General features: G+C 44.9%; 1 protein-coding gene across 1 annotated transcript in view; it reads right to left on the bottom strand.

Annotated features, from left to right (window-relative positions):
* The window catches only part of PRKCQ (protein kinase C theta), a 158,787-nt gene that overhangs the window by 49,008 nt on the left and 85,482 nt on the right, over positions 1-24,297 (bottom strand). Inside the window, exon 5 of the mRNA XM_073619371.1 lies at positions 18,185-18,347. Coding sequence (XP_073475472.1) covers positions 18,185-18,347 — 163 coding nt within the window. The remainder of the gene's footprint in view (positions 1-18,184; positions 18,348-24,297) is intronic.

The raw sequence follows: 24,297 nt of genomic DNA, 5'->3' as shown, positions 1-24,297 counted from the left end.
CAAACCCTTAGCTTTGTAAGCCCACTGAATGGCCTGAACAATCCATGCTGCGAAAGATCTGGAAGAAGCACGCAATACCTTATTCTTTCCATGAAAAAAAAAAACAGGTGGTTGGACTAACGGAACGGAGCTGTAGTTTCTAGATACTGTTTCAGAGCTTTCCCGACATCTAGGGGATAAACCCTGGAATCTCCGGTAGATCTAAACATTGGAAGAGCAATCTCCTGATTATCGTGAAACACAGATGATACTTTGGGGTTTGAACCCAACATAGGAATCAAAACTACCCGAACAGGAAAAAGGTTAGAAATGGCTCCTTGCATCCCAGAGAGCTGATTTCGGAGACCCCCTTGGCCGATGTTATAGCCACCAGGAAGGCAACTTTTAGAGAAAGTTCCTTAATAGAGAACTGATCTGTGTGTTCCATCTCTCTTTCTGAGAAGAAATCCAGGACAAGGGGAAGATCCCACTTAGAAAATCTTGGCTTTTTCTGAGGTCTGAGCCTTATTGCTCCTCTAAAGAACTGCAGAGTAAGAGGGTGTCTAGCCCGGGAAACGCCCGTGAAGGCAGAAATTGCTGACTGACAAGGAGAGATCCAAGCCCAATTTGTAGGAAGCCCAGGATATCATGTATCTTTGGATTATTGCAAGACCCCTTAGTGGAGGAGGTGTAGTCTGCAAATTTTTTCCAAATCCTCTGGTAGACCCTGTTGGTACCTGCTCTTCTGGCATTCAATAATGTGGAGATGGCCCTACTTGGACAGCCTAGGGCCTCAAGCCTTCCCCTCTCAAAAACCAAACCATCAGATGCATATTGGCAGGGCATGGATGTAGAGTTGCCCCCTGTGATAGGAGATCTGGTCTGGAGGGCAGAGGCACTGGGTCTCGGAAGCTGAGTTGCATCAGCAGGGGAAACCATGGCCTGTTTGGCCAGTATGGGACTATTGCCACTATCTCTGCTTCTTCCATCCTGAGCCTCGACAGAAACCGGAGAATGACAAGAACCAGGAGAAAGGCATAGGCCCTGTGGAATCTCCATTGGTCTGTCAGAGTATCTACCCTGAAAGCCTGGGGATAAAGAGACCTCATGTAGTATCTCTCTAGTCTGAAGTTGCATGGGGAGGCGAACAAGTCTACTTCCAGAATGACTGCCAGGAACAGGACCCACTTGAAGACTTTGGGGTGTCCCACAGCTGTTTTTACTGCTTGTCTGTGGATCCGGAAGAGAGAAGTTGCTGTGGTCAGTGAGCCTGACGCAGCCCCATGACGGACATCCATCCACCTGAGGCTATCCATGGTCTCCACTGCCATCCAGCATCTTCTACTACTAAGGCCTTTATCTAAGTCCTTTGAGGTAAGGGCACTGTGAGCACGTTCCTATCCAGATACCATCCACTTCTGCACACATCACCTACTTTATCTATTGAGCAAATTCATGAACAACATTCACCATTGGAACGGACCTATTGATGCATTTATCCCATCATCTTTCTCTACACAAACTTTCATTGTCATTTTCACGTTTGTGGTTTATTTCACTCGTCATCATTATTTCTATCATTCCTTTTATTATTTTTCATTATTGATATGGTCTTCTTTTTTTGATCACCCCCTTGGGATCACTTGGATCCCTTATGGAGAATTGCACATTTAGCAACTTAGGACTTTAATTATATGTTTACACATGTTATTGATTTCTGATTACATATTGTGACGGGGTATTATTTTTAGTGTTCTGCGCGAAATCACTCTGTTATTTATATGTTCATAAAAGGTAAGACTCCTAGGAGGAGGACAAAATAGGAACACGGCCTCTGGCCCAGAACAAAGATTCATTGGAGAAGGGAACTATGAGGTATGAGGGGGCGGGATTAACCCACAAGTAGGCTGCCATGGAGTCTGTCAGGAAATACTTTTTTTATTTGTATGAAACCTTTATCCTACAGATGAACAGTTCATTCAGAATGTATTTGTATTGCATGTATTTTAAAGAGAACAAAAGGCTTTCTAATTAGAAGTTTCAGCACTGTCTGAACTCCAGATGGTTCCATAACCGCTAACAGAATGGTATATATCTCTCCACTGACTCTATTAGATGTTTGCATGTTCTGAATAGATCTGAATAGCAAGAGATCAATTTACCGTTCATGCTTTTCATAGCATATCAGCAATTAAATTCACTGCACAAAAATCCTATGGTAAATATATTAACCACTTCAATACAGGGCACTTTCACCTCCTTCTTGCCCCGGCCATTTTTCAGCTTTCAGCGCTGTCACACTATGAATGACAATTGCGTGGTCATGCAACACTGTACCCAAATGAGTTTTTAATAATTTTCTTCACACAAAAACAGTTTTTTTTTGGTGGTATTTAATCACTGCTGAGTTTTTTGTTTTTTACCAAAAAAAGGAAAAAAGACAGAACATTTTGGGAAAAAAAGTTTTTCTTAATTTCTGTCAGTAAATTTTGTAAATAAGGAATTTTTCTCCTTCACTAAGGTGCACTGATGAGGCTGCACTGATGGACACTGATGAGGCGGTACTTATGGGCACTGATTAGGTGGCACTGATAAGGAGGCGCTAATATGCCGCACTTATGGGCACTGATATGCGGCACTAATAAGCACTGATAGGTGGCACTGGTGGGCAACATTTCATATACTGCATGTTGCTAAATAGAAATAAAAATATTTTTACAACATATTTTAGTTCTGAACATAATAAGTACAGTAGATAATAAGTACTGTAAATCTAAAGACTTTTCTTTTTAGCTTTGGATAGGGTGCAGCAGGGAAATGTAGAACCCCTGGTAGGTTTGTATTGCTATCTATATCTCTGCTGGTCAGAGTAACCCTCTCAGTTTATTCTGCTAAGCATTGAAGCCGGGACTAAAAGTGATAGAAAATCTAAAATTTAAGTCACCAAAACAGGAAAGACCACTATTCTATTGACAGCTTTGCTCATATGGTCGCTGGCACCTGGGCTGCCTTTGTTTTTGGACTGCATCTGCCTCAAACCTATAGCAGTTGATACAAATGCAGTGGAGGCATTTGAGAGTGGTCTGAGAGTGGTCTCATTTAAAAATGTAACAGCCATGCAGGAGCCATGCAAAGCCCTACAACCACTTCTGCGTGGCTGTGTCCATGGCAATACCGCATCTGCATCCATCTCTATAGGCTGCTTGCGCTCAGTTCAGGGAGGATGTATGTGCAAAAATAAAGGCAGGTGCCAGCACTTATCTGAACAAAGCCTAAGAGACTATTTTCTTTACTGCGGACAGAGTTCTTCTCACTTGCTGTTGGATTTCTCAGGACGGGAAGCAAATGCTGATCTCCCCAGTGCAACAATGATGGCAAAAAATACATGATAGCAGATTTAACTATTTTCTAGTCCGGGGGTTGGTAAACGGCCGATCAGGATCTACCCATCGATTGCTGGCAGGTGATGGGTAGATCATGTACTCATCCCTGCCTTGCTGACCCAGCGCTTTCACCAAAGCTGCAGAGTGGTGCAGGCACACACTCAAGCAATCCTAGGCTGCAGAGGCAACCCCCACCCCTTGCATACGTGTGGCTGTGGGGTGGGGAAAGCCTCTAGAATAGCTCAAGCGGGTTCAGGCTCTTGTCTGAATGCGCCCAAGCTTTTCCCCTGAGTCCTGAGTGTAGTGTGCTCATCCCCACCCGAATTCCTCTCCAATCCATCAAATTGACTTGTGGGATGGACGAGCGTGGATGGCAGGTGGTGATCAGTTGCCAGAACATGTACAGTAGATCCTGCCACAGCAGCATCCCTGCACCCCTTTACAACAGGTAACAACTTTTGTACCCTTCTGATCCTCCCAGTACCATTCCCTCCTCACCCCCCAATACCATACTCTTCTGAATGTCCAATACCATACTCTTTTGACCCCCCAATACCATTCTCTTTTGACCTCACAATACCATGCCCTCCCGACCCCCCAGCACCATACTCTTCGGATCACACAATACCATTCCCTCCTGACACCCCAGCCCTGCTGATCCCCCAGGACCATTCCCTCCTGGCCCCCCTAATACCATACCCTCCTGACCCCCCAGTACTGTGCCCTTCTGACCCGCCAATACCATACACTCCTGACCACCCAGTACTATTCCCTCCTCACTCCCCAGTGCCTTGCCCCCCTGGCCCCCCTGCACCATGCCCTCATGACCCCTGTGTACCATGCCCTCCTGACCTCCTAGTACCATGTCCTCTTGAGCCCCTGTCCTCCACCCTACTGATCCCTATACACTGCTCTTCAAACTGCTGACCTCTGTACACTTCACTTCATCCTATTGATCTCTGTACACTGCCCTACATCCTACTGACCTCTGTACACTGCCTTAAATCCTATGGATCTCTGCACACTGCTCTACATCCTACTAACCTCTATACACTGCCCTACATACTGCTGACCTCTGTACACTGCCCTACATACCTCCTGACCTCTGTACACTGTCCTACTTACTACTGACGTCTGTACACTGCTCTACTTACTACTGATCTCTGAACACTGCTCTACTTACTACTGACCTCTGTATACTGCTCTACATACTACTGACCTCTGTACCAGGGGCGTATCCAGGGGGGCAACGGGGCAATTGCCCCCTCCGAGAATGCGGATGAGTGATTGGGCGAGCAGGAGTTGCCGCGGGTGAGAGAGCTCTGCGGCACCATTGGTGAGAGACAGCGGGCAGCTCCATGGGCGGGCCGGGCGGCTCGGTTGGTGAGCAGCTGTGCGGCTCTGTGACAGTGTGTGAGCAGGCTGCTGGCCAATCAGGGAGCCGGCGGGTGGGGGAGCAGAGAGATGACATCTCTCACCGCCTGGTGCCCGCCCTGCATCCCCGCAGTTCCGACCTCACTGTGCAGTGTGCAGGCAGCTGCGGCAGCAGAGAGATTACAACATCTCTCTGCTGCTTGACTGGTAATCTGATAAATTTACCCCCCAAAAAAATGTATTTTCTGGCAGTGCCCCTCCTGAGACTAGGTTCTGGATCCGCCCCTGCTCTGTACACTGCCCTACATACTACTGGCCTCTGTATACTGCCCTACATGCTACGGACCTCTGTACACTACCCTACATCCTACTGACCTTTGTACACTGTTCTACATACTACTGACCCCTGGACACTGCCCCACCTACTACTAATCCCTGGGCACTGCCCTACATACTACTTTTTTTTTTATAAATCTTTATTTATAAAAGACAGGATATCACATTGCAAAATTATAAAACTGTGTATATAGAATCACATCCATCAAAAACGGTTTTTAGGTGATAAACCGGTCATTTTTCCTTCTTATTTAACAAAAAGAATGAATAACATAAAGAGAAAAACAAGAACATCGATGCTATCAGTCATGTATATTAAATACTGGACAGTCACTATTTAACTGGTGTAGTTAGCATTGATAAAAAGAAAAAGGGAAAAAAAAAATACACCAACAATCTGCCAGGTAACAAAAAATAAAAGTATACTTGTCTTAGTCCCGGGACTATAAAAGCTTGACAAGTCTTTTCCAGGGTTTAGGCTAAGTTCAGTTGTGCAAACAGTTTATAAGGTGGGCCAAGTGGGGCCACGCGGAGAGAGGGGGGCGTCATACGCCTCCAACTAACCTCTCCCCGCGCCCCCACCCCCCAGCCCCCCCCAAAATCATCCGAGAAAGCCATATCAGCATAATAACGTTAGAACACAACCAGACCGGGGTGTCTCATGGCCATAAATCTCCAAGGACCATCCGGCTCCTTTGCTTAGTCATTTCTTATTCGTCACCTGGCAACAAACATATTATTTTGTCTGTAAACAGACAACCATAACTAGTTAAGGCTCAATATAGTATTTAGGAAAGAGGAAAGAAGAAAAGAGAAGAAAAGATAGTCTGGAACATACCTGGGAACCTGCGTCCAGCCCTGCCCCCCGTCGAGGCCCTCCCGACGGCACCATACCTACTAAAAATTAGAACAGTAGAAGGGAACACATGTCCCCTAAGTGCTTTTCATCTTAGTTTATCTCGGGTCTTGGTTCTCTGCTCCCCTCTGTGGGTCAATAAGGCGTCCTTTCAAAGATGGATCAGCTCCCTACATACTACTTACAATGGCCAGAACTCAGAGCAGATAGCCAGGTCTGAAACTAGTCAAGCAAATCATGCTTAAGTACCAGATGTTCTGCTTTCATGATGCACTCCAGCATCAGCCTTGTGGGGGTGAACAATTGCTCACCAGACATGAAAAAAAATGTGGATGAAAGTGAATGCTGAGTTTCTTACTGAAGCTAAATTTTAAGGTAGGCTATGTTTATATTTTTACACCCTCTTTACTTTTTATTGGGGGCTTGTTAGTTATTTTCTTTTTCTTTTTTTTTTTTTTTTTTTTATAAAGGGCGCTGCACGCCATTGATCTTTGATCTCTTCTATGTTGTCTAGGTAGATCTCCATCTCTCAAAGGTAGCCTACCCCTGCCCTAGTTTATACCAAAAAAAAGTTGGCTTTAGATATAATTTATTATATACAGAGACACTTTGTATTGCGTTTTAAACAATGGACCAGTTTTAAACTGCAGTTGTTAACACACATACAGTACATTCTATATAAGAATGTATGTATTTTTGGGTGAATAATGGGAGCAGATTTTTTAGCAACTGGTCATTTTTATATTACCATCACAAAGTGAAAATGTGAACATGCTGTACTGAGTACAGTACAGTAAGTCAGTGTATTTGAGGCACTGAAGTACAGGTGCAAAATCCAGGGCACGGAGGGCTGTTACAGCTGTCCCATAATTCCCGGAAAAGCGTGGTCTTTACCACATGAAAAGCTCTTGCTTAGAGGGGCCTGTACCCATTTTCTCTCATTGATTGTGAACATTGATTACTATTTCAGTTATGTCAGCTGAACTGCTTGAAAATACAGAGTTAGGTAGGGGATATGTCACCACTAAAGTACCTGATATACTGTATAAGATATATGAAGACAGCATGTGGTAGATCTTACTAAATAATTCTTATTAGACAGAGTTGGCCTTGAAATAGTCTGCAGAACCTGGGTCATTTCAGTTCACTTTGGTGTTATGTTAAGTAGAGAGCAAGTGGCTTAGCACTCTGACTGTAGCTGGACCTGTGTACTGGTGACATTTGAGTATGATCTTAGAAAGGCCACTCTGTACAACTCAGAAATGAAGGGGATTATTCAAGCTGAAGGTTAGATAACATTTTAGAGGGAAAACATTTTTATGTAATTTCACCTGAACTTGAAGGCTTCTTAAAGCAAACATTTGCCAAGCTTGTGTGCACTTTAATTTGCTTTCCTAATGAATAAATGACTAAATTAAGGAAAATTTTGTAAACAAACAGCCAATTGAAACTATGTGAAAAAGAGAAATTTCAAGGTGTTTTCGGTTTTGGATCAGTTAAATGTAAATGTGTAATACTTTTGGTAATTATTTCTTAGCTGGATTGAGCAACATTTTCTTATACACTATATTACCAAAACTATTGGGACATCTGCCTTTACACGCACATGAACTTTAATGACATCCCAGTCTTAGTCTGTAGGGTTCAAGTCAAGTTCCCTCACACCAAACTCGTTCATCCATGTCTTTATGGACCTTGCTTTGTGCACTGGTCCAAATCATTTGGTGGAGGGGAGATTATGGTGTGGGGTTGTTTTTCAGGGGTTGGGCTTGGCCCCTTGGTTCCAGTGAAGGGAACTCTTAAGGCGTCAGCATACCAAGATATTTTGGACAATTTCATGCTCCCAACTTTGTGGAAACAGTTTGGGGATGGCCCCTTCCTGTTCCAACATGACTGAGCACAAGTGCACAAAGCAAGGTCAATAAAGACATGGATGAGAAGTTTTGGGGTGGAGGAACGTGACTGGCCTGCACAGAGTTCTGATCTCAACCCAATAAAACACCTTTGGGATGAATTAGAGTGGAGACTGCGAGCTAGGCCTTCTCGACCAACATCTATGCCTGACCTCACAAATGCGCTTCTGAAAGAATGGTTAAGAAAAGAGGGGGAGGGATTAGAGTATGTGTGGACAAGGATTTGGTCTGTCCAACCCAATTTAAGAACAAATGAAGAAAACCTGGTGCCCGAAGACACGGTTATGAACCCCTAGGGGTCTATTATAGACAGACCAAAACATTGAACATGAAAAGGTATACATTTATTTTCATATAACAATAGTGGACATATAGAAATCAATGTTGATTGTGATGGCCATCAGCTGGCCACAGTGAATGGGCGGAGGAGCACGGAAAAAATTGCCGCCAAACTCCGCTCATGGTCCCCTGGCGTGATGACGCATGGCATAAGCCCACCCAGAGGGGGGGAGTCACGTCCCGCGTCACTGCTGTCTGCGCTACAGATTGGAGCACAGAATGGAGGAGAACCCGGAAACAGGGAGTTCATAGAAAAAGGGGTGTCCCAGGCTATCCCCAAACACCGGGGGACCATGGGCGGAGTTTGAAGGCAATTTTTGCCATGCTTCTCCACCCATTCACTGTGGCCAGCTGACGGCCATCACAATCAACATTGTGATTGGCCTGATGCTTCGATATATGCTCATATAGCAGCTCTCCAGGGATTTATTTCAGATGCTGAAGGAGCTCATGGTGGTAAAGCAGCACAGCTTGATATATCCTAATATCTCTCAGGTATACTGTATTCACTTTATTGGTCTTGAGCCCAATGTGGGTGATACGTGTCAGAGGAAAGCGGCCAATGGGCTGGGATTTGAGTCTTTCTTTCATTTATCTTACACTGAAGTTGAATACAGTGTGTGGCGATACCTGTATGTTATTTTATACAAGGCCCATCTGTCAGAGTGACAAAAGGACTTGTAGTTCTCAATGAAACACAAGTGCAGTATTCACCACACTTGTAGTCCATAGACATAGACCCCCAACTCTCCATAATTCAGTACAGGCATATAACTGGAGGAAGAGTTTGCAATAGCCTGGAATTACACCCACCATACACTAATCAAAGGTGCATTGCTTTGCAGGCTGTTTTGCAAAAAAAAAATAAAAAAAATAAATGCACACCTTTTCCTACAAATATACAGTAAGTGCATTTATCATTTTTCTGCAAAAGATAGCGCAAAATATACATAAGGCAACAGCAGTGCAAATATTATGTGCTGCCTATTAGTACTTGTTTCAATCTTCAAATTGATTCTCATGCCCCTGTACACAGAACCTTGGTTTATACATAAGTTACAATTATGCACCCTATTGCTATGATTCAAGTATCAAATGGCAGAGCTTCAGTGGGTAGTGTAGACATTTAACAGTTGAATGACAAGAGGTGGGAATTAATCTCAACTTGGTAAGAAGCTTATGCCCTGTATACAGCCTGGGCCTGGGGTCCAAGTAGTCCTGCATGAACATATGGATCAAGCTGAAGACTGACATGGGTACTTTCTGCACTGTGGCATTTTAGCACTATTATTACTTTTCGAAAATGTGAGGCCAGATCAGATTTAATTTAAATCCTAAGTGTGCAGCATCTTCTGCTGAGCAATAATAGACACAATGTAGTTCTGCAATTAAATTCAAAGAAAAATGTATAATTAAAGTGTATGTTACTCCAACATTTCATATTTCTGACATGTGTCTATGTTACCATGTACTTGTATTAAAAGGTATCCTGTTCTCTTTGCATTGCTTCCTTTTTGGGGTAATCCTGCCAGCCCCCTGCTTTCCTATTTCAAACTGAACACCCTAGGGCATGAAGCACATACATGCTAGCATGGTCAGTTTGTTCTTTGCATTCTACTTGGGAGCCCAGTCTCAATGTCGCCGCCGGCTGCCATTTTACCGAAGAACAAGAGACTGAGCCTACCGGCAAGGCTGACAGTGGAAATTGAGCTGCAGCACCGCCCACCCCCCGCCCTGCTCCTGGTCTATTTGTGACCTGTTGTGGAAAGGGGTGGGGGGTGGGTGGCACCGCAGCGCAATTTCTATTGTAGCCACTGGGCTGGCTCCGCCTCTATCTTGATTACCTTGGCCTGTTACTAATAAAGTACGGTAACGGTGGCAGAAACTCCTCTGCAGGCACACCGGATGTATTGAGGGGCTCCGCTGGGGACACCAGATGTAAGGAGGGGCTCCGCTGGGGACACCAGATGTAAAGAGGGGCTCTGCTGGGGACACCAGATGTAAAGAGGGGCTCCGCTGGGGACACCAGATGTAAGGAGGAGCTCCGCTGGGGACACCCGATGTATGGAGGAGCTCCGCTGTGGACACCAGATGTAAGGAGGGGCTCCGCTGGGGACACCTAATGTCAGGAGGGGCTCCGCTGGGGACACCTGATGTATGGAGGAGCTCCGCTGGGGACACCAGATGTAAGGAGGGGCTCCGCTGGGGACACCTGATGTATGGAGGAGCTCCGCTGGGGATACCAGATGTAAGGAGCGGCTCCTCTGGGGACACGTTATGTATGGAGGAGCTCCGCTGGGGGCACCAAATGTAAGGAGCGGCTCCGCTGGGGACACCTGATGTATGGAGGGGCTCTGCTGGGGACACCAGATGTAAGGAGGGGCTTCGCTGGGGACACCAGATGTAAGGAGGGGCTCCGCTGGGGACACCTGATGTATGGAGGAGTTCCGCTGGGGACACCTGATGTAAGGACGGGCTCCGCTGGGGACACCAGATGTAAGGAGGGGCTCCACTGGGGACACCTGATGTATGGAGGAGCTCCGCTGGGGACACCAGATCACCAGATGTAAGGAGGGGCTCCACTGGGGACACCTGATGTATGGAGGAGCTCCGCTGGGGATACCAGATGTAAGGAGCGGCTCTGCTGGGGACACGTTATGTATGAAGGGGCTCCGCTGGGGACACCAGATGTAAGGAGCGGCTCCGCTGGGGACACCTGATGTATGGAGGCACTCTGCTGGGGACACCAGATGTAAGGAGGGGCTCCGCTGGGGGCACCAGATGTAAGGACAGACTCTGCTGGGGGCACCTGATGTAAGGACGGACTCTGCTGGGGGCACCTGATGTAAGGACGGACTCTGCTGGGGGCACCTGATGTAAGGACAGACTCTGCTGGGGGCACCTGATGCAAGGACGGACTCCGCTGGGGGCATCTGATGGCATCTGGTGGCAGGCGACGTGGCAGGGGACACGCTCAGGGGTCCCACTGATTCTGGATAATGGTGAGTTGAATGATTTCATTCTATATTATAATGTAATAATAGTAATAATGCGCTTCAATAATCCTGACACCACAACCATGGTGCTGGGATGATTGAAGCGCTAACACCAGGTGTTTGGAATATCTTTATCTGCTGATTTGTTAAACTCTGAAATACACATTTCTATTGTGGTGTAGAATCTGGGCCTGCTGTCCCTCCATCCCTCTTTCCTTCATTCCCTCTCCTTCCCTCCTTCGTTCCTTCTTTCTCTCTCCCTCCCTCCCTCTTTTCCCCTTTCTTTCTCCATCTCTCATTCATCTCTGACTCTAACCACACCCCCATTTGAACCACGCCCATATAAACCACTCCCACTATTTCACGTAAACCACGCCTATTTTTCGGCATGGCGCACGCCCCATTTTTCTTTTTTTGCTATGTTACGCCTACAAATGCGTGCCCCGCCCCCTAATTATAATAAGAATTGGCCTACAGCCAAAAAAAGTGTCCCTATAAATTTTTTTACAATGTTGGCAACTATGGAAGTGTTTATTCATTAACTTTTTCATCATGGTATTTATATTAGCCAAGTGCTAAACCAAAGCACCACAGAGCAATTACACCCAGGGGTAGGCAACCCAACCTTTTGAGCAAAGTGTGCTGAAAAATGTTTTCAAAGAAATTGAGCGTGCCGATTTTTATAACAAAAACCTCACACTTTTAATCACGAAAAAGATTTTTTTATAAAGTAAATGCTGTAAACTACTTTAGTAGTTAGAAATTAACATCCTGCACTCTCATGCCTCAAATCAGCCCCAATTCATGCACCTTCACACTAGAGGTCGACCGATATGGGTTTTTCTCTGGCCGATGCCGATGCCAATATTTAGAAATCGCAGTGGCCGATGGCCAATATGTGATGCCGATTTTTTTGGGCCGATATATTAGGCCGATTTTTTTTTTTTTTCCCTTCATCTCATAAAATCTAATAGACCCTTTCACACTGGGGCGTTTTTCAGGCGCTTTTGGGCTAAAAATAGCGGCTGTAAAGTGCCTGTAAAACGGCTCCCCTGCAGTCTCAGTGTGATATCCGAGTGCTTTCACACTGAGGTGATGCGCTGGCAGGATGTTAAAAAAAAGTCCTGCAAGCGGCATCTTTGGAGCGGTGTATACCACTCCTCCACCACTCCTGCCCATTGAAATGAATGCGCACCGCTGCCGAAGCGCCTGCAAAGCGTTTCAGCAGCGGCGATTCAGGGGTGCATTTAACCCCTTCCTCGGCTGCTAGCTAGGTTATAAGCGCCCTGCTAGCAGCTGAATAGCGCCGCTAAAATGACAGTAAAGTGTCGCTAAAACTAGCAGCGTTTTACCGTCAACGCATGCCTGCTCCAGTGTGAAAGCAACCTTAAGTGATACAGAAAATTTTTTACATTTAAACATTTATTAAACAAAACAAACCTCCAATCAGTTCACTTGTATGTAGAATTTAGATAAAAAAAAAAAAACTAAAAAAAAACTATATCTTAAATATTAAATACACAAAAACAGGTAATCAAAACTTTTGGATGAAAAAAAATGGGCTAACTTTACTGCTTAGTTTTTTTTTTTAATTTATTAGTGTATTTTTTCAAAAAAAATTGCGTTTGAAAGACCGCTGTGCAAATACCGTGTGACATAAAATATTGCAACAGCCGCTATGTTATTCCCTAGGGTCACTGCTAAAAAAAAAAATATATATATATATATATATATATATATAATGTTTGGGGGTTCTAAGTGATTTTCTAGCAGAAAATACAGGATTTTTACTTGTAAGCAACAAGTGTCAGAAAAGATTTAGTCTTTAAATGGTTAAACTGAGAACTTCTCCACATGGAGCTCAGTTCATTCATAAGTGTAAACATTGTATCCTTCAGGTTCTTTTTATCAGATTTGGCAGGCTGCCCAGAGGAGGAGAGAAGTCGCTTCACAGAAGATTACAGGCAACTTGTATTGACTTCTATTACAGAAGTCATTCGCAAGTCCGCTGATATCGGCCTTTTTTATCAGCACAATCAGCCGATGCCGATTAAGTAAAAAACACCAAATATCGGCCGATATATCGGTCGACCTCTACTTTACACCTCAGACCACTGTCCCCCCTGCAAATCTGTCCCACCACTGTACCCCCCCCCCCTGCTCATCTGCCCCACCACTGTAACCCTCTGCTCATCTGCCACACCAATGTACCACCTTTCCCATCTGTCCCACCATTTTAACCCCCTGCTCATCTGTCCTACCACTGTAACCCCCTGCTCATCTGTCCCAACATTGTACCACCCTGCTCTTCTGTCCCACCACTGTAACCCACTGCTCATCCGCCCCACCAATGTTCCCCCTTTTTCATCTGCTCCACCGCCGTACACCCATGCTCTTTTGTCTCACCGCTGAACCATCTTCTCATCTGTCCTAACACTGAACTTATCTGCTCATCTGCCCCACCACTGTAATCCCCTTTCTCATCTGCCCCACCACTGTACCTCCTGCACATCTGTCCCACCACTGTACCCCCTGCTCTCCTGCTCCACCACTGTAACCCCCTGCTCATGTTTTCCACCGATGTACCTCCTTTCTCCTCTGCACCCCTCTGCACCACCTCTGTACCCCCCTGCTTCTCTGCCCCACAGCTGTAACCCCCTGCTCATCTGTCCCACCAATGTACCTACTTTCTCCTCTGCCCCAACACTGACCCCTCCTGCTCATCTTTCCCGCCACTGTAACCCCCTTCTCATCTGGCCCAACACTGAACCCCCCTGCTCATCTGTTCCACCACTGTAACCCCCTGCTCATCTGCCCCATCACTGTACCCCCCTGTTTTACTGTCCCACCGCTGAACCCCCTTCTCATCCCTCCCACCACTGTACCTCCTGCACATCTGCCCCACCACTGTACCCCCTGCCCCACCACTGTAACCCCCTGCTCATCTACCCCACCAATACACCTCCTTTCACATCTGCCCCACTGCTCTACCCCACTGCTTTTCTGTCCCACCACTGAACCCCCTTCTCATCTGCCCCAACACTGAACCCTCCCTGCTCATCTTTCCCACCACTGTAACCGTCTTCTCATCTGCCCCAACACTAAACCCCCCCTGCTCATCTGGCCCAACACTGAACCCCCTGCTCATAGTTACATAGTACATAGAGTTACATAGTTAGTCAGGTTGAAAAAAGACACAAGTCCATCCAGTTCAACCATAAAAAAAAATTTAAAAAATAAAACATATCATACCATACAATATACCCAATTCTATACCCACAGTTGATCCAGAGGAAGGCAAAAAAACCCAGCAGAGCATGCTCCAATTTGCTACAGTAGGGGACAAAATTCCTTCCTGATCCCCCAAGAGGCAAATCAGATTTTCCCTGGATCAACTTTACCAATAAATGTTAGTACCCAGTTATATTATGTACATTTAGGAAAGTATCCAGGCCTTTCTTAAAGCAATCTACTGAGCTGGCCAGAACCACCTCTGGCGGGAGTCTATTCCACATTTTCACAGCTCTTACTGTGAAGAAACCTTTCCGCATTTGGAGATCTTTTCCTCTAGATGTAAAGAGTGCCCCCGTGTCCCTCTGTATTCACCGTAAAGAGAATAACTCAACACCAAGTTCACTATATGGACCCCTTATATATTTAAACATGTTGATCATATCCCCCCTTATTCTCCTCTTCTCAAGAGTGAATAAATTCAGTTCCTCTAATCTTTCCTCATAGCTGAGCTCCTCCATGCCTCTTATCAGTTAGGTTGCCCTTCTCTGCACTTTCTCCAGTTCCCCGATATCCTTTTTGAGAACTGGTGCCCAAAACTGAAACTGCATATTCCAGATGAGGTCTTACCAATGATTTGAACAATGCCATCATCTGGCTCACTGCTGAACCCCCCTGCTCATCTGGCCCAACACTGTACCCCCTGCTCTTCTGTCGCACTGCTAAACCCCCTTCTCATCATCCTGCACATCTGCCCACCGCTGTACCCTCCTGCTCTTCTGTCGTACCTCTGAAACCCTCCTGCTTATTTTCCCCACCACTGTACCCTCCTGCTCATCTGCTCCACCGCTGTATCCTCTTCTCATCAATGATATGCGTGATATGCAGAGTGGTGAAAGGAAGCAGAGATCCAACTCTCGCATTCAGCCCACGTGCTTGTATGTGATGTATATTATTCACATACAAGCATCTGGAATGGATGCGCAATGATGAGCTCAGGTCAGGGGCATTTACTGAAAACAGTGGGTCTGTGTGCAGTATCATAAGTTGGGCCCCGCAGCAGAGAAAAAGTGGGGCACTCTGCGCCACAGCAAAATTGGGTGTGATTTTCATTCCGATGCATATTGGCTAAAGGGACACAGTGTGCAGGGGTTCAGTAGTAAGTGATGCAATGGTTCAGGAATAATTTCAACAAAGTTCCCAGAAGCTCAACAGTAATTCCACAAACTGTCACCTGATTGGGGTTTTCTCAATCACAGAAAAATCCCTTCTTCCTGAGATTGGTAGTGGCAACCAAGCAAGTCATCTTCCTCCAGATGGTGGATGGGGCTAGCAGGACTGTGTTTGGCTTTAGCAGTGGCCAATGACAGTCCTCCTCCTCCTGGAAACAGGGACCGATTCCGCCCCCCCCAGCAGAACTGCACCCAATGTCTTCCCAGACACAAAAGCTGACAAAAGCAGCTACAGAAAAGTTAGAGAACCAAACAATGTTTCCCATCTTTTACAATGTGTGGGGGCACAGAGCCTCCCCCTCAGTGCCGGTGCGGTGTGGGGAATTCTGAAATTTGAATGCATTAGTGTCTCACTGACACTTCCCTGTGCTGCTCTGTTGATGGGGAGGGAGTCGAGTGTCGGCAAAAAAGGCTTGCGGCACCAGTGCTGGGGGTTGCTTACCCCTGGCCTACACTTCTTTGTATGGTTGTGCTGTAAGTAAACTCTGTGCTATTGACATTAATGCTTCCCTATTATATTAAAACATGTTGCAAGTCTTGCAAAAACGGCAAGCCTGGAAGACTGGTTCACCCAAATCCAGCTCAAATGATAGGATGTAAGAACAACCAGTAATGGACTGCTCATTAATGGTTCAATCTTTGTGAGCTCAAAGTAAACCACTTTGCATCTAATAAAGCATTGTGTTATGTTATTTTCAGTTATTCCTTCAATCGAAATGCATTCAGTTGCTAAGTTTCCTAGGGCGCTGTTTATTTCGTTAATGCTTTTTAATTTTAAGTGATTTATTCACAACCTACTAAAAGGTTAGTGTAATGCTAATTAATAATAGACTGAGAAAAAGCAACAAAATGGAAAAGTGCTCTTCACAAAATAGTACAGGGGTAAGCAACCCCCGAAACACAAAGCCTCTTTTGCCGGCACTCGACTCCCTCCCCATCAGCAGAGCAGCACAGGGAAGTGTCAGTGAGACACTAATGCATTCAAATTTCAGAATTACTCACACCGCACCTGCACTGAGGGGGAGGCTCTGTGCCCCCACACCTTGTAAAAGATGGGAAACATTGTTTGGTTCTCTAACTTTGCTGTAGCTGCAATCGTCAGCTTTTGTGATGGGGAAGAGATTGGGTGCAGTTCTGCTGGGGGGGGGGCAGTCTCTGTTTCTAGAAGGAGGAGGACTGTCATTGGCCACTGCTAAAGCCAATCACAGTCCTGCTAGCCCCGCTCACCATCTGGAGGAAGATGACTCGCTTGGTTGCCACTACCAATCTCAGAAAGAAGGGATTTCACTGTGATTGAGAAAACCACAATCAGGTGACAGTTTGTGGAATCACTGTTGAGCTTCTGTGAATTTTGTTGAAGTTATTCCTGAACCTTTGCGTCACTTACTACTGAAACCCTGCAATCTGTGTCCCTTTAAGCCAGAGCCAGTATTCAGCGCAATGAAAAATCACACCCAACTTTTCCTGTGGCGCTGAGCGCCGCACTTTTTCTCAGCTGCGGGGACCCAACTTATGATCCTGCACCCAGTCCCCTTGCTTTCAGAAAATGCCCCTGACCTGAGCTCATCATTGCGCATCCATTCCAGATGCTTGTATGTGACATCACATACATCACATACAAGCACATGGGCTGGAATGCGAGAGTTGGATCAGCAGGATGAGTATACCAGGACAGGTAGATGTGTCTCACCTCTGCTTCCTTTCACCACTCTGCATATCACGCATATCATAGATGAGAAGAGGGTACAGCAATAGGGCACATGTGCAGGGAGGTACAGTGGTGGAAGAGATGAACAGGAGGGTACAGCAATGGGGCAGATGTGCAAGGGGTACAGTGGTGGAAGAGATGAAAAGGGGGGTTCAGTGTTGGGCCAGATGAGCAGGGGGTTCAGTGTTGGACCAGATGAGCAGGGGGGTTCAGTGTTGGACCAGATGAGCAGGGGGGTTCAGTGTTGGACCAGATGAGCAGGGGGGTTCAGTGTTGGACCAGATGAGCAGGGGGGTTCAGTGTTGGGGCAGGGGAGAAAGGAGGTACATTGGTGGGGCAGATGAGCAGGGGGTTACAGTGGTGGGGCAGATGTGTTACAGTGGTGGGGCAGATGAGAAAGGGGATACATTGGTAGGGCAGATGAGAAAGGGGGTACATTGGTGGGGCAGATGATAAAGGAGGTACAGTGGTGGGGCAGATGAGCAGGGGGTTACAGTGGTGGTCCAATTGTGCAGGGAGTTACAGTGGTGGGGTAGATATGCAGGGGGGACAGTGATCTGAGGCGTGGAGTTGGAGTTGCAGGAATTGGGGCTGATCTGAGGCGTGAGAGTGCAGGATGTTAATTTCTCACTACTAAAGTAGTTTACAGAATTTACTTTATAAAAAATCAGTTTCGTCATTTTTTTTTTTTGTTTGGAATAGTATTTACAGTCAATTTGTAACCACAATTTCTTATCAAACTTCTAAACAGCATTAATATGTACTGTAAGTATCTGCAGGTAAAATCTATTGTCTATCCTATGAATCTGAACATGTACAGAAAAACATGAGGATTACCAAACAAATTCATGACAAACGGAGCAAAATGTTGGCTGAGGGAAGAAGGTGGCTATAAACTCATGACACTTGACATAATGAACCTTGGCTTGTTTCATGGCTCCACGGCGTTGATGTAATGCAAACTGGTTTTCTGCCTCTTCTTCATAGTGTGCTTTAGGATCTGTGGAAAACACAAAAAAATAAAAAGGAACCATGTTTAGCAATTGCATATATCTATATAAAAAAAGTTTTTTGTAGATCTGTGCATCTTGTTGATGTCTGGCACAGTTAAAATGTGTACAAGCGTGGCCAAGCAAGGACTTTTCTCAAAGAGGCTTCACCTGTGCAGGTAACCTGAAGCAACCATAGCTAGGTTTAGTTAGGAGAAAGTGGTTATTTCATGGTATACATGTTGTGCCAAGTTTTCAGTAAAAGTTGATTCAACTGCTCAGAGCCTGGTCTGAAGATACTCAAGGGGTGCATGTGAGATCTTGGCATATTACTAGGAAACTTGGGTCCATAACCACAAAATTGGGTATGTTTAACATCACTATGACAGAGGTTCATTCAACAAGACAAGAAGGAATAACAGCAACCAGTCATTGGCATGGTACCTGGTTAGGTGAAAGGTTCTCCGGTAGTGAGGGGGTTGGTGCTTTTCCCTCCCTAGCTGTCTGTCTCTGACGGTCACCGGGAGTGGACTAGCGTTATGGAGATTATTGACTGGTCACGTGGTACAGTAAAAGAAGAGTTAAGTGAGAGATGGATGAGGTCCACGCTATGTGCTCGGCGGGTCCCCATTCTGTTACTGAAAGTGAGGTAAAAGAGGTACGCTAACTGGTGGAGTGGGGCAGAGGCTTAGCCTGTCCCTTCAAATGCAACACTACAAGTATGTAGGACATGGGACGACCAGCTTAAGGGGGAACTCCGTACTTTGGGTACTGCATGCATGTGGCTCATCTCTGAGTTGGGAGGCCGCCTTAACGTTTGACTCTTCACATGACCGCAGCTCCCGCCTGGTCCCTGGTGCCCTGGTGAGCATGCCTTTGGGCGAAGTGTTACCCCAGGTGCAAGGGTTAGGGACCCCGTTCAATGCCTGGCATAGCACAAAGCACCAACCCCGAGGTAGGCCTCTCATGCGACTCTTGCTTGGCGCCCAACGAGGAGGGAAAACATGAAGGATGTGACGACCACCCTATACCCCTACCCTTACAGACTTTAGTATTTTTTAAAGCAACAATGGAACCCAATAAAATGATCTAAATGAAGTATTCAGAAGCAGAACAGGTATAGAAGTCAGATTTGAACTTGCAGGATTTGATTTAGTGTAGGTTCTAAGTGTTACATCTACTGTGTGTGAGTTTATGTCAAGACATGAAATCTAATGCCCTGTACACACAATAGGATTTTCCAAGAACAAAACAGTGGATTTTTTTCTGCAGGATGTTGGCTCAAACTTGTCTTGCATACACACGGTCACACAAATGTTGTTGGAAATTCCGAACGTCAAGAACGTGCGACGAGCCGAGAAAAATGAAGTTCAATAGCCAGTGCGGCTCTGCTGCTTGATTCCGAGCATGCGTGGACTTTTGTCCGTCGGACTTATGTACACAGGCTCGGAATTTCTGACAACAAGTTTTGTTGTCGGAAAATTTGAGAACCTGATCTCAAACATTTGTTGGCAGAAATTCCGACAACAAATGTTCTATGGAGCATACACACGGTCGGACTTTCCGACAACGAGCTCACATCCAACATTTGTTATCGGAAAATCCTATCGTGTATACAGGGCATAAGAAGTACTTGATCTCCAATAGATTCCACCTCACAGTGATGTTGACAAACTGCATGACACATTGCAACCTTTGGGATTTCTTTACTGATGACACCAGAAAGACAAACTGAAGCAAAGTAAAGAACAATAGAAGTATACCCTATACACAAGCAGACAGGTGAAACACAGACAGGGTATGTAGCACCCAGATGAAAACCGGCATCAGAGGTCAGGCTAAGGTTGTTAACAGGATAGCAGACAGAACGTGCAGATAAAGTTGACAAGTTTGGATTCATCAATAAAGACAAGAAGCCAAAAACAAGCACAGGGACGGCAAATAACATGGTTACAAGGGCTAAGCCAAATATATAAATCAGAAAATTAAGGGAAGCATAAAAGGGAGAGGAACCCTCATGGATTGCTGAGACCAAGCACAGATGGGAGGGCAAAGGCACAAACCAAAGCAGGGTATGATATATGGGTGAAAGGGAAAGGACCTGGTAATGATAAAGAACGACAGCACAGTACAACTGTATAGAAAATGCACAGAAAAAAATTCAAACTGACAAAATACATACAAACTGAATTATGACAATTTGGGGAAAGTTGTAACCAAAGTCATATGTACTGTATGGCACTCTTCTGACTTGGGCAGCAAGATAAAAGGGACTGAACTAAATCACAAGATTTAATTATTATAGTTACAGGGCAACACTGAAGCTCTTTTAAGCAGGAGATTTGTATAATAAAGTTCTCTAGATTTTGGGGCATCCTGTGTACTCTTATATACCAATGTAATTGCCGCTTCCTTAAAGGAAAGATAAGAGTATTGACAACCCAATATAAGCTTACTTGAAAAACCTCCTTTTATGTTGTGAGTGCTGTCTATCTGCAAAGCAGGGAATGAAATTGATTACTTCCCCTAGTAAAAGCACCACACTGTGTACCCCAATACACTGGCTAGGCACACATTTCACCCTTTGATAACCCTAGATGTTTAACCCCTTCCCAGCCAGCATCATTAGTACAGTGACAGTGCATATTTTTTAGCACTGATCACTGTATTAGTGTCACTGTCACATTACTGGTAAATAAAAAGAATAAAAAATAAAAATATCCCATAGTTTGTAAACGCTATAACTTTTGTGCAAACCAATCAATATACGCTTAGTGGGATTTTTTTTAATCAAAAATATGTAGCAGAATACATATTGGCTTAAATTTATAAAGAAATTTGATTTTTTTTTCAATTTTTTTTATTAGATATGTTTTATAGCAGAAAGTAAAAAATATAGTTTTTTCAAAATTGTCAATCTTTTTTTGTTTATAGCGCAAAAAATAAAAAATGCAGAGGTAATAAAATGCCACCAAAAGAAAGCTCTATTTGTGCAAAAAAAAGGACATAAATTTTATTTGGGTACAGTGTCGCACGACCGCACAATTGTCAGTTAAAATAATGCAGTGCCGTATAGCAAAAAATGGCCTGGTCATGAAGGAGGGTAAATCTTATGGAGGTCAAGTGGTTAATAGAAGTAAGCTAGAAATAATTGAAATATGATGTGGAAATTATTATAAAGTGCCTAGAAAAAGTATTCATACCCCTTGACATTTTCCACATTTTGTCATGTTACAACCAAAATCGTAAATGTATTTTATTGGGGTTTTATGCGATAGACCAACACAAAGTGGCACATAATTGTGAAGTGGAAGGAAAATGATAAATAGTTTTCAACATTTTTTTACAAATCAATATGTAAAAAGTCTGGCGTGCCCCTTTTACTCTGATACCCCTAACTAGAATCTAGTGGAACCAATTGCCTTCAAAAGTCACCTAATTAGTAAATAGAGTCCACCTGTGTGTAATTTATTGTCATTATAAAAACAGATGTTCTATTAAGCCCTCGGAAGTTTGTTAGAGAACCTTAGTGAACAAACAGCATCATAAAGGTCAAGGAACGCATCAGACAGGTCAGGGATAAAGTTGTGGAGAAGTTTAAAGCAGGGTTAGGTTATAAAAAAATATCCCAAGCTTTGAACTTCTCACGGAGCACTGTTCAATCCATCATTCAAAAATAGAAAGAGTATGGCACAACTGCAAACCTACCAAGAAATGGCAGTCCACCTAAACTGACAGACCAGGCAAGGAGAGCATTCATCGGAGAAGCAGCCAAGAGGCCCATGGTAACTTTGAAGGAGCTACAGAGACCCACAGCTCAGGTGGAAGAATCTGTCCACAGGACAACTATTAGTCGTGCACTCCACAAATCTGGCCTTTATGGAAGTGTGGCAAGAAGAAAGCCATTGTTGAAAGAAAGCCATAAGAAGTCCTGTTTTCATTTGCAAGAAGCCATGTGGGGGGCACAGCAAACATGTGGAAGAAGGTGCTCTGTCAGATGAGACCAAAATTGAGCTTTTTGGCCTAAAAGCAAAATGCTGTGTGGTGGCAAAAATAACACTGCACATCACACCGAACACACAATTCCCACCGTGAAACATAGTGGTGGCAGCATCATGTTGTGGGGATGCTTTTCTTCAGCAGGGACAGGGAAGCTGGTCAAGGTTGATGGGAAGATGGATGGAGCCAAATACAGGGCAATCTTATGCCCTGTACACACGACCGGTTTTCCTGAATAAACTCCGAAGGTTTCTCCGACGGAAATCCAACAGAATTCCATTCAAGCAGTCTTGCCTACACACGGTCAAACCAAAGTCCAACCGACCAAAGTCCGACCGTCCAGAATGCAGTGACGTACAACACGTACGACAGGATTAGAAAAAGGAAGTGCAATAGCCAGTAGCCAATAGCTTCCGTCTCATACTTGCTTCAGAGAATGTGTCGTTTTTGGTCCGTCGGAACAGCATACAGACGAGCGGTTTTACCAATAGGAATTGATTCCGTCGGAAATATTTAGAACATGTTCCATTTCTAGGTCCGTCAGAATTTTCGAAAAAAAAAGTCTGATGAGGCATACACACAATCGGACTTTTTCTGTCGGACATTCCGCTCGTGTGTATGTGGCTTTAGAAGAAAACCTGTTATGCAGCGCACACACGGTCGGACTTTTTGACCGGACTGGTCCGACGGACGCCGACTGGCCAAATCCGGCGAACAATCCGGTCGTGTGTGGGCTTCACCGGACCTTCAGCTGACTTTTCCAGTCGCAAATCTGACAGACTTTAGATTTGGAACATGCTTCAAATCTTTACGTCGTAACTCCGCCGGACCAAGAAATCCGCTCGTCTGTATGCTAGTCCGACGGACAAAAACCGACGCTAGGGCAGCTATTGGCTACTGGCTATCAGCTTCCTTATTTAAGTCCGGTGTACGTTATCACGTACGAATCCGTCGGACTTTGGTGTGATCGTGTGTAGGCAAGTCCGTTCGTTATAAAGTCCGTCGGAAGTCCGTCGAAAGTCTGCGGGAAAGTCTGTTGGACCAGTCCGGTCGAAAAGTCCGCCCGTGTGTACGCGGCATTGGAGTCTTCAAAAGACTTGAGACTGGGGCGGAGGTTTACCTTGCAGCAGGGAAACAACCCTAAACATACAGCTAGTGCTAAAATGAAATGGTTTATATCAAAGCATATTCATGTGTTAGAATGGCCCAGTCAAAGTCCAGACCTAAATCCAATTGAGAATCTGTGGCAAGACTTGAAAATTGCTGTTCACAGTCACTCTCCATCCAATTTGACAGAGCTTCAACTATTTTGCAAAGAAGAATGGGCAAAAATGTCACTCTCTGGATGTGTAAAGCTGTTAGAGACATCCCCAAAAATACTTGCAGCTTTAATTGCAGTGAAAGGTGGTTCTACAAAGTATTGACTCAAGGGGGCTGAATACAAATGTATGTGTAGGGGTTTAGGACAGAGGGAGGTCAATACACATTTAAAGAGGCAAATAACCCCATCTAATCCCAAACTAGAAAAATAAGTATACTAATTAGTGAAGTCTCCTTGCTGTACCCAGCCACCCACACCACGCTTATTGTTTCTATTTCTATTTTTTATTATTTGAATCGATTCTATTACTTTTAGCCTTTTATGGATTGGTTGATGATCTTGAGTGATCTAATAAATGGCATTTGAAAAAATAATTTTTGGATCTACACCATGTGGAGGCTCCTTGTTTTTTCTTTATATATGGTCCATGCATGCTGACAAAGACGGTGATCGTGCAGACCTTCCGGGCAGGTTCCTGGCCCCCCATCTGAGGAGGAAATCTTCCGATGTACAAACCATCCTTACACTGTCATCCATCTTAAGACTGTACAAGCCTATTTGACTCACCGCCAACGGCCTGTGAGTCCACCGAAGTTGGTAAGAGTATTCTACCCCTTACTCTGATTTGGATTTTTTACTGT

The sequence above is a fragment of the Aquarana catesbeiana genome, linkage group LG03 (assembly GCF_042186555.1).
Source record: "Aquarana catesbeiana isolate 2022-GZ linkage group LG03, ASM4218655v1, whole genome shotgun sequence".
In the NCBI taxonomy this organism is placed as follows: domain Eukaryota; kingdom Metazoa; phylum Chordata; class Amphibia; order Anura; family Ranidae; genus Aquarana; species Aquarana catesbeiana.
Note: the sequence above shows the minus strand (reverse complement) of the source record. Positions and strands in the feature narration are given on the sequence as shown.